The following is a 15,942-nucleotide window of genomic DNA, read 5'->3' on the forward strand; positions in this document are numbered from 1 at the left end:
GCATTTTTATGGTGTCTGTATTGCCTTAAGTATTGTATATATCTGTTGCATATTTATAGAGTAACGTGTATAACGATTACTGCAGTCTGATGCTTGAATTTTAATAAAGAATGTTTTGGATGCAACCATGCGTCTCCTCTCGGTATCAAACTTAGTTATGCAAACAAAGCCTAGCTTCAGAAGGATCGACATCTGAACTGTGTTGTCTTTTCTACGTTCTTGTTCGTCTTGAGTACACTAAACTTTTCCTTAAAGCCTAACTTTTGCTGAAAACAGAACGCAGATTAATCACAAAGTGAACGTATGTGTTGGTGTTTACAACAGCACGCGTTTCAAGCGTTGTTTTCCTTATAGTAATAATAATAATAATCCCGTTGATCGCTCTTCGTTTTTTTAATTTGGTGGAATTAAAATGAAACATGGCACATTTCCAGTAGCGTGGCAGGCGACAGGGGGGGGGGGGGAGTGTCAGTGTAGGGAAAGGGGGCCTGCATTCGCATTAGCCCAGGGCCCCCATTTTTCTTAATTCGGCCCTGGGGCAAATTCTGTACAAGTGTGCGCAGCTGATGGAAGTAGTGTCTCAAGGCGAAAGATGGGGGGGGGGTGGCCAAACGAGTAAAAGGTGGAGTGGGGGGACGAGTTGTATGCGAATGTCATATGAGGCAATCTTTTGTCCCAATCAAGGTTATCTGCTCAAACGTAAATGGATAGCATCATGATGTGCGTGCGGTTTAGGCGTTCTGTAAGTCCATTTGACTGCGGGTAGGAGGCGGTGGTTGGCTTGTGACGTGGGGAACACGAGCGAAGAATATCACCGACAACTTGTGAAAGAAAAGGCCGACCGCGATCTGTCAGCAGCTGCCGTGGAGCAGCGTGGTGGAGGATGACGTCGTGAAGCAGAAAGTCTGCAACGTCAGTAGTACAACTGGTCGGCACCGCCCGTGTGATGGTGCATCGTTTCGCATAGTCAGTAATAACTACGGCGATCCGCCTGTTCTTTGAAAGAGACGTCGGGAATGGTCCAAGGAGACCAAGGCCGACGGACTGCAGTAGAAAGTCTATATGCTGAAGTGAGTCGCCAGGCTGTAAGTACGAAGGCTTGCGGCGTTGGCAGGACTCACGATCGGCAACGTACCGACACACGGAATGCGGAACGACACATGGAAGCTGACCAAAGTGCATCCATTATTCAAATCTGGTAATAAACAGCCGTTATCTAATTATAGACCTATTTCATTAACATCATATTCATGTAAGATGCTGGAGCACATAATTAACAAACATAATGGATTTTCTGAAATCTAATGACATGCTTCCTAACTTTCAGCACGGTTTTAGGAAAGAATTCAGCACCTTAACACAACTAGTTGAATTCTCACACGACATTCTCTGCGCTCTTGATATTGGCACACATGTCGAGCTATATTTATAGATTTTTCCAAGGCTTTCGATACTGTACTGCATTCTAATCTCTTAATAAAGCTTAACATGATCTTGAAAAATTCTCACTTGGTTAGCTGGATTGCCAGTTTCCTTTCTCATCGGTCCCAATTCGTATGTTATAATGCAACTAATTCTTCTGTTGACGTGTCATCTGGTGTACCCCAAGGCTCGGTTGTTGGTCCTTTACTATTTCTACTATACATTAATGACTTACCTCGAAACGTCACTTCACACATACGCCTTTCTTTATGCGGATGACTGTGTTTTGTATAAAGTGATTACCACACCAGAAGATCATCTTGAACTATATTCCTCATTTGTCAGCCTCTGCACCTGGTGCAACACTTGGCAAATGAAAATAAATTTTACTAAAACTGTGATAATGCCATTTTCTAATAATGCCTCTCCTTCATTGATCAATTACACTTTCAACGCTTTATCCTTACATAGGGTCTCGGAATACAAGTATCTTGGCGTCATATTTACCACTAACATGTCCTGGTCAAAACATTCATTTCGTTTGCACTAAAGCAATCCGGAAGCTCGGGTATTTGAGGCGCAATTTCAGCAATTCTCCAAAGGAAACTAAGTTACTAATGTATAAAACTTTAATTCGCTCAATCCTAGATTATGCTGCCCTGTCTGGAACCCTCATAAGCAGTGCGACATTAACTCCATTGAGAGCATACAACAAAAATCTATTAGGTTCATATATCGTCGCTATGATCACTATTTCTCACCTTCTCGTGCCTTATCTTCTTTGAACCTAACCCCTTTATCCATACGCCGTCACGCTGAGTCATTGAAGTTTCTGCTTGGCATCGTCAATTTTTCTTATCGTGTCTCACATCCCATATATATTCCTTCAGACATTCCTCGGTCAAGTAGGAGTCACCATAGCCTTACTATTAAGCCTTACTTTCTCGAACTAATAAATTTAAATAGAGCTTTTTCCCACGTGCTATTGAATTCCGGAACTTAATTCCCGGAACAATTAGGTCACTGCCACTAAACGATTTCATGTTAAAAGTTAACTGCACCTGATTTTATGTATTTTCTTGCTGTTACAGAGTATTGAGTCATTCTCATTTTGTACTGACTCTCAGTGTTGCTGTTATCTTGAGTTTCATTTGTGTCACCTGCCTTATTTCTTGTGAATTTTTAATATGTTATTGTTTACTTGTTCTTTGTATGACTTTTTTTTGTCTAACGCACTCCTGCAATATCCCCATAAAGGGGCTGCAGTATGAATAAATAAATAAATAAATAAATAAATAAATAAATAAATAAATAAATAAATGAAGGCCTGACTAGAAGAACCAACGCCGCACGCGGTCCTGTGTGCGGGATAATCCGAGGTGGCCGGCTGTTGGGGCATGGTGGAGCGGTGGAGAAGAGTAGAACGGAGTGTAATAGGTATTGCGAGAAGAAGCTCGAGACCGTCGGAGTGGCCATTGCGACGGTAGAGAATGTTGTCACAGAACACAAACAGATGAAGTGACGGGTCGAAATGATGGACGATCGGTGATGGACCGCAAGTTTGCATCGTTGAGCTGTTGTTTGCGTATATCGCTCAAGTCGGAGATGTCGAGGACGCAGGTGCCGGAATCATGGGCAGTGGAGTCGGCAGGGTCCACGGGATAACGCGATAGGCAATCGGCGTCTTGGTGCCTGACGCCAGACTTGTAGACGACATCAAAGTAGTATTCTTTAAGCTTTAATGCCCAGCGACCAAGTCGCCTATAGTCGGGTCTTTAAGGGACGAGACGACGGGTGCTATGCACGATGAGCCGAGTTTGGCGGAACTCGGGATCTTCACGAACTCTGGCGACGTCCCAAGATGGAAGAACTAATGGCACCAAGACATCGTTTGTCCCTTGACAAGCCTCCAGTTTCACTGGTTTATCTAGATTCACTCTGGGTGGCCATCATCCCTTGAGCGTTGCCTCATGGTTGGTCGACAAACTGAGGCTCACATGATCATACCGTCGGTGCATGGTCGGTGCTTCTTTGACTTATTTCTCGTTTCACCAAGTGCATTACATGCGCACGCAAGTTATAAAATGAATGCATTTAGTGCGATGTTATTAGTCACTTTAGTGTGGTTTATAAGCATTTTAAAGTTTTCTAGATATACACTGAATGTGCATTAGACTAATTTGTAATTTATTACGTTTCGCGTAACACCACGAGGGACCGCTCCCTCTCCTCATTCCTCTAGATTGGATGGGTGTGGCTCGCGACATGCTTGCGCTCGCAATTCTGAGCATAGATTGGTATGCGCTGGTTTTCACACTGTGCTTCTAACAAAAATCAAAACATGATGCCCGCAACTATACTAAAGTCCGCACTGGACGTAAAGTCCAATGCATGCCACTGAGTGCGTATTAGCATTAAGCGAATATGTTTCAACACTAATTAGCCTAATTTTACCCAGCTACGTGAGTGATCTCTGCCATAGACTCTAATTTTTCTACAGGTAACCCTCGTTTGGCTGTCCGTACCGAACCGCACACGAGGACACACTTCAAAACGTCTTCCTAAATAGGATGGACCACACCGCATTCTGCAGCGAACTTCTCCCGTCAACTACCTCATAGGGCCACTCCCACCGCCGCCTGACATGCGTCGTCGTGTCCACGAAGTCGCCCACGTGAAGCAGCTCCAGCCGTATCACGATTGTGTGGTCTCATCTTTTAGTCGCCAGAATGACTCTTTTTTTCGGATGGGGCCATTGTAATGAAGAAGAACGCCTGGACGTAGGCAGCAGTATTGCCAACAGGAACGCGTGCCGCAGAGGTTCGAGCTTGGAGACTGTGCTCGGTGAAGCGCTTTGCCTGGAATCGGCCCTTCGCGTAATAAACCTCCTTTATGGGATGAATGATCAATGTTATGAACCGACATAGCTGGCTTACGTCAGGCAGAGCATTTCTGCGTTAAGCCTTGTCATCCGGGACCCCCACTACCCTCTTTGTATATAAAACGATTCGAAATAAAGAAATAAAACAAATGAAGTTTCCTGTTGCGTATATTCCGCATAAATGTGTGTGACGGCGTAGCACATAATTGTTAATCCAACAAAATGCAAATAGCATATCAATATTTTGCATGAAACAGTCACCACATGTCATAATACACAACGGCGAAGACCAGGGCCGACTTGCACGAAGAGTTAATAACGAAAATACTAACGAATTTAAGAACGCGTTGTTAAATTCATTATTGTTTTCGTTAATAAATGTTCGTGCAAGCCACCCCATTCTTTAATAATGCACCTGCATGGAGCATGGAGTAAACAGTCAGCAAAGATACGTTGGAGGTAGCAAAAGCCTTCAACTTTCGTTAAATAGTGAATCATTCGGAGACGATGCCCCTCCCCGCGACACGAATGGCGAGCGCGCATTTGGCTTCGACGCACCCCGTCGCCGACGCCCTTGACGTACTCGACGATGGCCTCGCTGAGCGCCGGTGAGCCGACGCGGAAGAGCCGCTGCCAGCCGTGCCGGGCCACGACGAAACCGAAGCGCCGGTTGCACTCCAGGCTCGCGCGCGCCTTCGTGAGCGTGCCTGGGCCGAGCGGGTGCAGGCAGCCGTACAGCTGCGTCGTCAGGAGGCTCTTGATCATCGCGTCGCCCAGGAAGTCCATGGGCCGCATATAGCCCGGCACCACGCGGCTGCTCGTAGGGTACGAGGAGTGTGTGAACGCCTGCACCAGGAAGCCCTGCAAGGAAGGGCAGGACCCGACGCGGCTGTAGATTCCACATGCGGCACCTCAGCATTTTCAACAGACGCAGAAGGAAGCGCCCGTGATGCGGCTTATGCAAAAATGTAGATAGAAGCCAAGCGATTATCCGCCTTGGAACATCATTAACTAGAGCAAAAAAAAATGGCTGTGGCTTAGGTAAGGTTAAGCCCAGGATGCGAAGCATACTAGCCTTTATTTTAGTTGTTGAACCACTGTTTAGCCTGGTGAACTGCTGTTGCTTGGCTATATTTGGTTCGGCTAGACGAAGAAACAACTCATGCATTACTTCTTCGCCTTCAAGAGTGGAACGCGACAGCGTTCCCGTCGACCCGCCAAGGGGTGTAAGACAATGGGCTACAGGGCAGCGACTACGCGCCCCGCATTGGACGCGGTGAGCTTCGAGCAAAGCAGCGTTCGGCGCGGCAACGAAATGTGCGCCTGAGCAAGAGACGCACGCCTTAGAAACAGCGCGTTTCTAAGGCAACACCGCATTCACTAGAGGCGCTTTTGTACCGCTTTGAAGCGTTGTACTCGTGGCTCAGTGGTAGCGTCTCCGTCCCACACTCCGGAGACCCTGGTTCGATTCCCACCCAGCCCGTCTTGCAAGAGTTGAGCCAAAGCCACTTCTCCTCTGTCGTGACGTCACGGTGTCACGTGATTTCATGGTCACCGCCGCGCCTGAGGAGCTGGGTTGAGCCCTCGTAATATGCTTCGCATAAAAGAAAAAGACATCGGATTAGAGTGAGAAGTAAACGGGACAAAACGCTAGACTTCAACTGAATTTCTACTACAACGAAACGTAGGATTCATGGGGTGGGCAGAACGTCGACGCAAATAAGGAACATTCATCTTTTGTTTCTCCTTGCTCCTGTAAGACAGAAGCTTTTAGAAGAAATGGACGAGCAGCTTATTGTTATATCGCGATGACCATGGATTATGAAAGATGAGACGAGAGACAGAGGACGCCATGCTGGGTGGTTTGCGTGTTCTTGCGTACTCCATTTTGGGAGTGGCGTCTATTATGTGTGTAGCGAAGGGATATGCAGGGGCGCTAGAAATTACGTAACACGCCGCCACGCAAGAACTGACAAAACACAGAGACAAAAAGATTATCACATGAGGAATATCAAGGAATTCTCACTGGCCTTCCCGAGCGTGTCTTCTTCGGGAGTGCTTGCGGTGGCAGCGTTCTCGGTTTTCAGGGACGGTCAGACAGAGCTCTTGGGTGTGAGGTATGTCGTAATTCATTTTCTTTCGTTGACTCAACATGTGTTCAGGTGTTGCCTGGGGATCCCTTGAGTATCGTCGTACTCGTAGGTGGTGCCAGTTACGCATGTACGCTTGACCATTGGCTGCTGTAGCAGTACACCTCCGTGGCTCTGGGCTTACCTGCGTTATGACTGCTTTCTCCCGTTTATTTCCATGCGAAAACCTTACCGGCAGGTTCTTCCTTAACGGAGACAGGTCTCGAGCAAGCTGGTAAGTATGCTTGTGCTGTGCCTGCTGCCTTATTTGAAGTTTTCTCTGGATAGCCTCATGCGGGTAGTGCGGTAACAAAGTACTGGGATGGGCTGGAATAAACGTTTTTATTCCTCTTCCCATAAGCATCTCTGGTGGGTACAGGGGGCCATTCATCGGAGTTGCTCTGTAGCTCATCAGCATCACTGAGAGTTCCTGGCCTTCGGACAGCACTTGTGTTATTGTTGCTCTGATATGGTCTGGACAGTTCTCTCAAGTTGTCCATTCGAGCGAGGGAAAAGAGATGATGTGGGTTTGTGGACGATGTCCCATGCCTTGTTGAACTTTCTGAACTCAGTGGAATATAAAGGAGGGTCTTGATCACTCACGACTTCTGAAGGTGTGTCAAAACGTGCATACATATCCTTGAGCACTGTGATGAGATATAAATCTGAGGTTTTTGGCATTTTCTTGACCACCACAAACTTAGAATACTAGTACACTGAAAGCCCGTAAGTAGAACCACTGTGGTGGAAAAAGTACACTGCCACTTTCTCCCAAGGGCGCGTCGGTTGTTTTCTGCCAAGGAGTGGTTCTCGCTGGTTAGGTTGCTGATGGCATTGGCAGACCTGGCAATTAAATATAATCTGCTCGATGTCGTGGCTCATTCTGGGCCACGATGTCAACACCGAATACAACTCGCCATAATACATCTGGCGTGCTGTATTCTTACATGAACCGATGCCTCGACGGGCCACGTGGAGCCTTGAGAGCACTTCCTTTTGGCATGCCTAGGGTACAAGTCGTTCGCCATAACACAGAGATCAATCAGTTATGTATAGTTCGCTTATGATTGAATAGTAGGGCTTCACTGTTGGGGGAACTTTTGAGATCTTGTCAGGCCAGCTTTTCTGGATGTGCGAGGCTACAAGTTTTAGTCTGCTGTCATTAGCTGTGCAGTTTCCTATTTCAGCTAGCTTCGGAGTTGAAGCTTGCACCAATGTACAGGCTAGAACCTGATACTCTTGGTCCGAAGTTGTAATGGTCTCTGCTGTATCAGGCACTCGAGAGAAAGTGTCTACAACTGTCATGTGTTTAGCAGGCACGTACACCAACTTCACAGTGCAGCGCTGGAGTCAAAGTAGTAGGCTCTGTAACCTGAGGAAGTCTTCGTGGAAGTCTCTATAGTGAAGACCGATGAAAGTTTTGACATCAGTCTCAACCACAATGCTGCGACCACAGATATAGTAGTGAAACTATTCACAAGCATAAACAGCTAACAGTTCCTTCCCAATTTGTGCATAACACTGATGTGCTGGCGTGAGCTAGTAAGGCAGATGCATGCACTAATGGGTGTCCGTTCTGAAGGAGGACGCTGCCGAATCCATAGGGACTTGCATCTGTGGATATGGCAATAGACTACGCAGGGTTGAAGTATTGCAATGCTGGGGCTATTGTCAGCTTATACTTGGTCTCGTTGAATGCACCTGACATTTTAGGAGCCCAGTACCATGCCGACTACCGTGGTGACTCGTCACTGAGGTGCCGAAGGGCTGCTAAGCTGCGTTATTTGACTTCTGACACCACGTTATATCTGAATGGTCACGTATTATGAAAGATGAGACGAGAAACAGCGTGCGCCATGCTGAGCCGTTTGCGTGTTCTGGCCTTCTATATGTAGGGAATGACGTTCATTACAGCGAAGCTGTGTATAGCTAGCCGATTCGTCCGTCCGCCCGTGTGTTGCCTGTACGCCGAAAACTCCTCCGGCGCAACCCCATACGCATGCGCGGAAAAAAGAAGTCGCGGCGGTCACTCTGACTGTTATAATCTTCCGTCTATATATAAAGTGCATTACCATTTCCGCGTGATGTTATCAGTCGTGGCGGTCGTTCTGAATGCTATCATAGTATGGGGGGAGTACGTTAAGATGGATGACCTTAATGACCATATAAAAAACATGGGATGGCGGAGCTCCTTAGCGCCAATCCGAGGGCGGAAAAGCATAATAAAACGCAATAGTGTACCCACAAGTTGTCAACTTTAGCGTCGACCTAGCACGCCCCGACGGCAAGTGTATTGTATCCTTCCTGTTGGAACGGTTTGGAATTGACTGCTGCACGGACGTCAATGTGCCAGCCATGCGTCACCGGTCGTGTACAGATTTAATCTTTGGCAAGAACTCGTCTCGCAGAGCAGTACACCCGATCGCGGTGTGGCACAGTGACCACAAAGATTTGGTCACTGTGGTCAAAATAAAGACGATAAAAACCACGAAGTTACGTGTATGTGCCTTCATTCAATCAATATAGCAATCCTATAGCAATGCACATAAATCTATATTGTCACGTGGTGGTGACGTTAAGAACACAGTAGCAATACTGTGATAGACAAAACTAACCTTTATTGGGCGAACCTGTGCCCACAAAACAGGCTACACTTATAGCACAACGATAGCGGCGAACACGGTCGGCGATCGTCGAAAATCTGATCAGCGGTTCAAGCGCGTCGGCTTTTATACACAATCGTCGAATGTTCCAGACTAATCGTTGGCACCCGCGTGCCTTCCATAAAGTTCTACATCATTCGCGTCAGGCGAATAAATCAGATAACACAAGGTTCGGCAACAACAGACTGCGGATAGAAGCATCGATAACTTTCCAGAAACTTCGGATACATTCAAGCGCGTCCCGCGCTGTGCGATACGATTTCTTAGGCGGTGAAACCTGGTCGCCCGATAAATATAAATACACGTGTCAATACCCCCCTCTTAAAAAGCATCGTCCCGATGCTACAAAGAGAGCGAAACACAAAGGGACACTTATTAAACATAAGTACGAAAAGAAATAAAGTCCAAAGGTCAGTTACGCGAAGTGCCAAAGTTCGTCAACGCTGGTGGTACGGCTTGAGCCGCACAACGTGGACAATTTCAGGTCGTGAGCGGCGCCGCTGTGACAGCGAAATGCCGTCTGGCACGACCTCGTAGTCCAGTGCACCAATACGTCGGATGATCTTGTACGGTCCAAAATAGCGACGCAAAAGCTTCTCACTCAGTCCTCGTCGGCGTATAGGGGTCCAAACCCAAACACGGTCACCGGGCTGGTACTCAACAAAGCGTCGTCGGAGGTTGTAGTGTCGGCTGTCGGTCCTCTGCTGGTTCTTTATCCGCAGGCGGGCGAGCTGTCGGGCTTCTTCGGCGCGCTGGAGATAGCTAGCGACGTCGAGATTTTCCTCGTCAGTGACGTGGGGCAGCATGGCGTCGAGCGTCGTCGTCGGATTCCTGCCGTAAACCAGCTTAAACGGCGTGATCTGTGTTGTTTCTTGCACCGCCGTGTTGTAAGCGAATGTTACGTACGGCAGGACCGCATCCCACGTCTTGTGTTCGACGTCCACGTACATCGCTAGCATGTCGGCGAGGGTCTTATTCAGCCGCTCCGTAAGACCATTCGTCTGCGGGTGGTAGGCCGTTGTCCTCCTGTGCCTTGTCTGACTGTAGTTCAGAATGGCTTGGGTGAGCTCCGCTGTAAAGGCCGTTCCTCTGTCGGTGATGAGGACTTCTGGGGCACCATGTCGCAGCAGGATGTTTTCGACAAAGAATTTCGCCACTTCGGCTGCGCTACCTTTCGGCAGTGCTTTAGTTTCAGCGAAGCGGGTGAGGTAGTCCGTCGCCACGACGATCCATTTATTTCCGGTTGTTGACGTCGGAAAGGGTCCCAACAAGTCCATCCCGATCTGCTGGAATGGTCGGCAAGGAGGCTCGATTGGCTGTAGTACTCCGGCTGGCCTTGTCGGCGGTGTCTTGCGTCGCTGACAGTCTCGGCATGTTCTGACATAACGGGCGACGTCGGCGGTCAGGTGCGGCCAATAATACTTTTCTTGTATCCTTGATAGTGTCCGGGAAAATCCTAGGTGTCCAGCGGTCGGATCGTCATGTAGGGCGTGCAATACTTCTGGACGAAGTCCTGACGGGACAACAAGAAGGTAGTTGGCGCGGACTGGGGAGAAGTTCTTCTTCACGAGTAGATTGTTTTGAACCGTGAAGGAAGATAATCCGCGCTTAAATGCCCTGGGGACAACGTCGGTGTGCCCTTCCAAATATTCGACGAGGCCTTTTAGCTCCGCGTCTGCCCGTTGCTGTGCAGCGAAGTCTTCCGCGCTTATCATTCCGAGGAAGGCGTCGTCAATCTCGTCGTCTTGCGGCGGCGGGTCAATGGGGGCGCGTGATAGGCAATCGGCATCGGAGTGTTTTCGTCCGGACTTGTAGGTGACAGTGATGTCGTATTCTTGTAGTCTGAGGCTCCACCGCGCGAGTCGTCCTGAAGGATCCTTTATATTCGCTAGCCAACACAACGCGTGATGGTCACTGACGACTTTGAATGGCCTGCCATAAAGATAAGGGCGAAATTTAGCTGTAGCCCAAACGATGGCGAGGCATTCCTTTTCGGTCGTAGAATAGTTGCCTTCCGCTTTTGACAGCGACCGGCTAGCGTAAGCTATCACCTGTTCGACTCCGTTTCTCCTCTGGACTAGAACGGCACCGAGGCCTAGGCTACTGGCGTCAGTATGGATTTCTGTATAGGCGTACTCGTCGAAGTGCGCAAGTACCGGCGGCGACTGCATGCGTCGTTTCAGTTCTTCAAATGCGTCGGCCTGCGGTGTTTCCCACTTGAACTCGACATCACATTTCGTTAGATGTGTTAGCGGCTCCGCGATGCGTGAAAAGTCTTTGACAAAGCGCCTATAGTAGGCACACATGCCAAGGAACCTACGCACTGCCTTCTTGTTGATGGGTTGCGGGAACTGTGCGATTGCAGCTGTCTTTTGCGGGTCTGGACGGACACCAGATTTGCTGATTACGTGGCCTAGGAACAGAAGCTCATCGTAAGCGAAGCGGCATTTTTCCGGCTTCAGAGTAAGCCCTGACGACTTGATGGCTTCTAGTACTGTGGCAAGCCGCTTGAGGTGATCGTCGAAATTCCCGGCGAAGACGACGACGTCATCCAAGTAAACGAGACAGGTCTGCCACTTCAGTCCTGCTAATACTGTGTCCATGACGCGCTGGAACGTTGCAGGTGCCGAACACAGTCCGAATGGCATAACCTTGAACTCGTAGAGGCCGTCTGGCGTGATGAAGGCGGTCTTTTCGCGATCCCTTTCGTCGACTTCTATTTGCCAGTAGCCAGACTTGAGGTCCATCGATGAGAAGTATTTAGCATTGCACAGCCGATCCAATGCGTCGTCTATCCGTGGGAGGGGGTATAAGTCTTTCTTCGTGATTTTGTTCAATCGACGATAATCGACGCAGAAACGTAGGGTTCCGTCCTTTTTCTTCACTAAAACAACTGGAGACGCCCACGGGCTTTTCGACGGCTGGATGATGTCGTCGCGCAGCATTTCGTCGACTTGGTGTCTTATAGCTTCGCGTTCTCGCGTCGAAACTCGGTAAGGGCTCTGGCGGAGTGGTCGAGCGCACTCTTCGGTTATTATGCGATGCTTTGCGACTGGGGTTTGTCGAATCCTCGATGACGTCGAAAAGCAGTCTTTGTATCGTCGAAGCAGACTTCTGAGCTGTTGCTTCTTAATCACGGGGAGACTTGGATTTATGTCGAAGTCTGGCTCGGGAACTACGGTCGTCGGGGTAGATGCAACAGAATCCGAGAGGACAAACGCATCGCTGGTTTCCTGAAATTCCTCGATGTATGCGATCGTCGTGCCCTTGTTGATGTGCTTGAATTCCTGGCTGAAGTTTGTCAGCAACACCTTCGTGTTTCCTCCGTGCAGTCGAGCGATCCCTCTTGCGACGCAAATTTCACGCTCGAGCAGTAGACGTTGGTCGCCTTCGATGACGCCTTCTACGTCAACGGGTGTTTCGGGGCCGACAGAAATGACAATGCTGGAGCGAGGTGGGATGCTCACTTGATCTTCGAGCACCCTCAAGGCGTGGTGACTACGAGGGCTCTCCGGCGGTATCGCTTGATCTTCCGACAGCGTTATTGACTTCGACTTCAGGTCGATGATTGCGCCGTGTTGGTTCAGGAAGTCCATGCCGAGAATGACGTCTCGTGAACACTGTTGGAGGATAACGAAGGTGGCAGGGTAAGTCTGGTCATGAACGGTAATTCTTGCCGTGCAGACTCCAGACGGCGTGATGAGGTGTCCTCCAGCGGTTCGAATTTGAGGGCCTTCCCACGTAGTCTTAACTTTCTTCAACTGGGCGGCGATGTGTCCGCTCATGACGGAGTAATCAGCCCCTGTGTCGACTAAGGCAGTGACTGCGTGTCCGTCGAGAAGCACGTCGAGGTCGGTGGTTCTTTGTCTGGCGTTGCAGTTAGGTCGTGGCGTCGGATCACGGCTGCGTCGTGTTGAACTGAAGTTGGAACGTCGCGTCGTCAAGTCGTCGTTCGTCGGTGTAGTCTTGCCTTCCTGACTTCGTCGGGACGGCGGCGTGTCGTTGTTATGTCGTCGAGATCGTTTCGTCGTTGTCTTCGTCGGCGGCGGAGGATCTTCGTCAGTTCGACGAACAGCAACCGCACCTCCATCGGTTGCTGCTTTTAGTTTTCCGGATATGGGCTCGCTGACCGGCCCCGGGCTGGGCCAGTGTATGGTCGGCGCTGCGGCGACAGGTAGCGGCCTGGTGATGGCGAACGGGACGGCCGTCGAGGGCTCCACTGAGTAGCGGCGAGGTAATCGGCGATGTCACGTGGGCGCTCGCCAAGCTGTGGACGCGGCGCGTTGACGGCGAAACCTCGCAGTCCCATCTCCCGGTACGGACATCGTCGGTAGACGTGACCCGCTTCTCCGCAGTGGTAGCAGAGCGGGCGGTGGTCAGGAGCACGCCAGATGTCCGTCTTCCTCGCGTAGTTGCGCTGGGCGACGGGTGGTCGTGCTGGCGGCGGCGGCGGCGGACGACGAAACTGTGGCGTGACAGGGCCCTGGCGTGGTCGCGGAGGGGGTCCTTGACGGCGTGCGACGGCGGCGTAGGTCATCGCTTGCGGTTCACGCTGCGGCGATTCAGGGGCTACTCCAAGTTGTTGTTGGAGTTCCTCACGCACGGCGTCGGCAATCGAAGCCACTTGAGGCTGTGATGATGGGAACAGCTTTTGTAGCTCCTCCCGCACGACAGCTCGGATAGTCTCGCGTAGGTCGTCGGCGGCCAGTGACTGAACTCCGGCGATGTTTGTCGAGGTCGTGCGGCGATCGAATTGCCGGTTTCGCATCTCGAGTGTCTTCTCGATGCTGGTGGCCTCGTGAAGAAACTCGTCGACGGTCTTCGGTGGGCTTCGTACCATTCCGGCAAAAAGTTCCTCCTTCACACCACGCATCAGCAGGCGCACTTTCTTCTCCTCGGGCATTTCAGGGTCGGCGTGGCGGAAGAGACGGCTCATTTCTTCCGTGTAGATCGCGGTCGTCTCATTAGGTAGCTGCACCCGGGTTTCCAATAGCGCTTGGGCTCGTTCTCGGCGTACGACGCTTGCGAATGTCTTCAGGAAGCTGCTTCGGAAAAGTTCCCAGGTCGTTAGGGTGGCTTCTCGGTTCTCGAACCACGTCCTGGCCGCGTCTTCCAATGCGAAGAAGACATATCGCAGTTTGTCGTCGCTGTTCCAGTTGTTAAACGTAGCGACTCTCTCGTACGTCTCAAGCCAGCCTTCCGGGTCCTCGAAAGTTGAACCACGGAACGTCGGAGGCTCCCTGGGCTGCTGTAGCACGATGGGCGATGCCGGGGCTGCCATTGGGGTGGACTTGGTGGCAATCTTTCTGGTCGTCTCAGGCAAAAGTCCGTGCTCCGGGGGCAGTTGTTGAAGACGGCGGCTTGCTCGATGGTCCGGGACTGCGTTGGTGTTGTCTTTGCGTTCCGGGCTTGGATCACGGCTTGTCGGGGGCGTCCGGTACATGGACCAAAAGCACCTCCACCAGATGTCACGTGGTGGTGACGTTAAGAACACAGTAGCAATACTGTGATAGACAAAACTAACCTTTATTGGGCGAACCTGTGCCCACAAAACAGGCTACACTTATAGCACAACGATAGCGGCGAACACGGTCGGCGATCGTCGAAAATCTGATCAGCGGTTCAAGCGCGTCGGCTTTTATACACAATCGTCGAATGTTCCAGACTAATCGTTGGCACCCGCGTGCCTTCCATAAAGTTCTACATCATTCGCGTCAGGCGAATAAATCAGATAACACAAGGTTCGGCAACAACAGACTGCGGATAGAAGCATCGATAACTTTCCAGAAACTTCGGATACATTCAAGCGCGTCCCGCGCTGTGCGATACGATTTCTTAGGCGGTGAAACCTGGTCGCCCGATAAATATAAATACACGTGTCAATATAGTTGTCAATATATCCCAATACAGCTTCACTGGTTATCCTTCTTCAGGGAGTGGAAGGGCACTAAATTTTTACAGAAGTAGCGTAGGGATACATAGGAGGCGCTAGCAATTACATAACAGTTATTTTCTAGCTAGCAACACTCTTTGTTGGTGAGAGCCAGAGTCGGGGCGCTCACGCACCTATCACCCGCTTTTTTGATACAAAACACTTCGAATATTTTTCAATGAACCTGCCTCTGGAGCTGTCGGAGCACAAAGTGCTTTGAAACTGCCCGGTGCACAAGCACTTACGGCAACGATCAGCCAGGTGGCCACCAGCCGCGGAGGCGCTCACCGATTCCCAGCGTTCCCTCAAGCGATCGTTAAAACACCGACCCGCTTATTCCTTTCCCTTCTTCTCAAAAACAGGCTTGAAATTAAACAATTTACTTACATAACGCCTGCAATAACACGGCACACAAGACAGCATCACCCGGACTCACTAACACCCTCTTATGCTCGAACTGACACGTTTAAATTTTCTTTTTTTCCCAGAACAATATAAAACTGGAAGGACAGTCTAAAGACACAGTGTGATTAAAAATTGTATAAATTTGCATTGGCTTGTTCCTAATTTGTCCTCTTTTGTTTGCATGCATTCTATTGCCCCTCTGCTTCGACCGAAAGGTCTGTGGTATGTACTAAATAAATAAATAAATAAATAAATAAATAAATAAATAAATAAATAAATAAATAAATAATATCACAATTCCCACACACGACAGGCGAATCACATAAATTCAGCACCCACATGGCATAACCACATGGCACCCACATACACCATACAGCACCATAACGCACCCACATGGCATACGTGTCGTATGCTTTCTCACACAAGCGCCCTTGCCATGTATTCACGTCTGGCAGGTTCCTGACAGTTTTTGCGCGGCCGAAAAAAATTCACCGACGATTACGATACTCC

General features: G+C 49.6%; 1 protein-coding gene across 2 annotated transcripts in view; it reads right to left on the reverse strand.

Moving 5' to 3' along the window:
- The window catches only part of LOC139054887 (uncharacterized), an 82,567-nt gene that overhangs the window by 31,738 nt on the left and 34,887 nt on the right, over nt 1-15,942 (reverse strand). The window contains exon 2 of one of the 2 annotated variants that reach the window (XM_070532584.1): nt 4,887-5,164. In XM_070532584.1, coding sequence (XP_070388685.1) covers nt 4,887-5,164 — 278 coding nt within the window. Of the gene's footprint in view, nt 1-4,861; nt 5,165-15,942 lie in introns of both variants that reach the window. The other variant, XM_070532583.1, reaches the window with a different exon arrangement.

Source organism: Dermacentor albipictus, chromosome 1 (assembly GCF_038994185.2).
Source record: "Dermacentor albipictus isolate Rhodes 1998 colony chromosome 1, USDA_Dalb.pri_finalv2, whole genome shotgun sequence".
In the NCBI taxonomy this organism is placed as follows: domain Eukaryota; kingdom Metazoa; phylum Arthropoda; class Arachnida; order Ixodida; family Ixodidae; genus Dermacentor; species Dermacentor albipictus.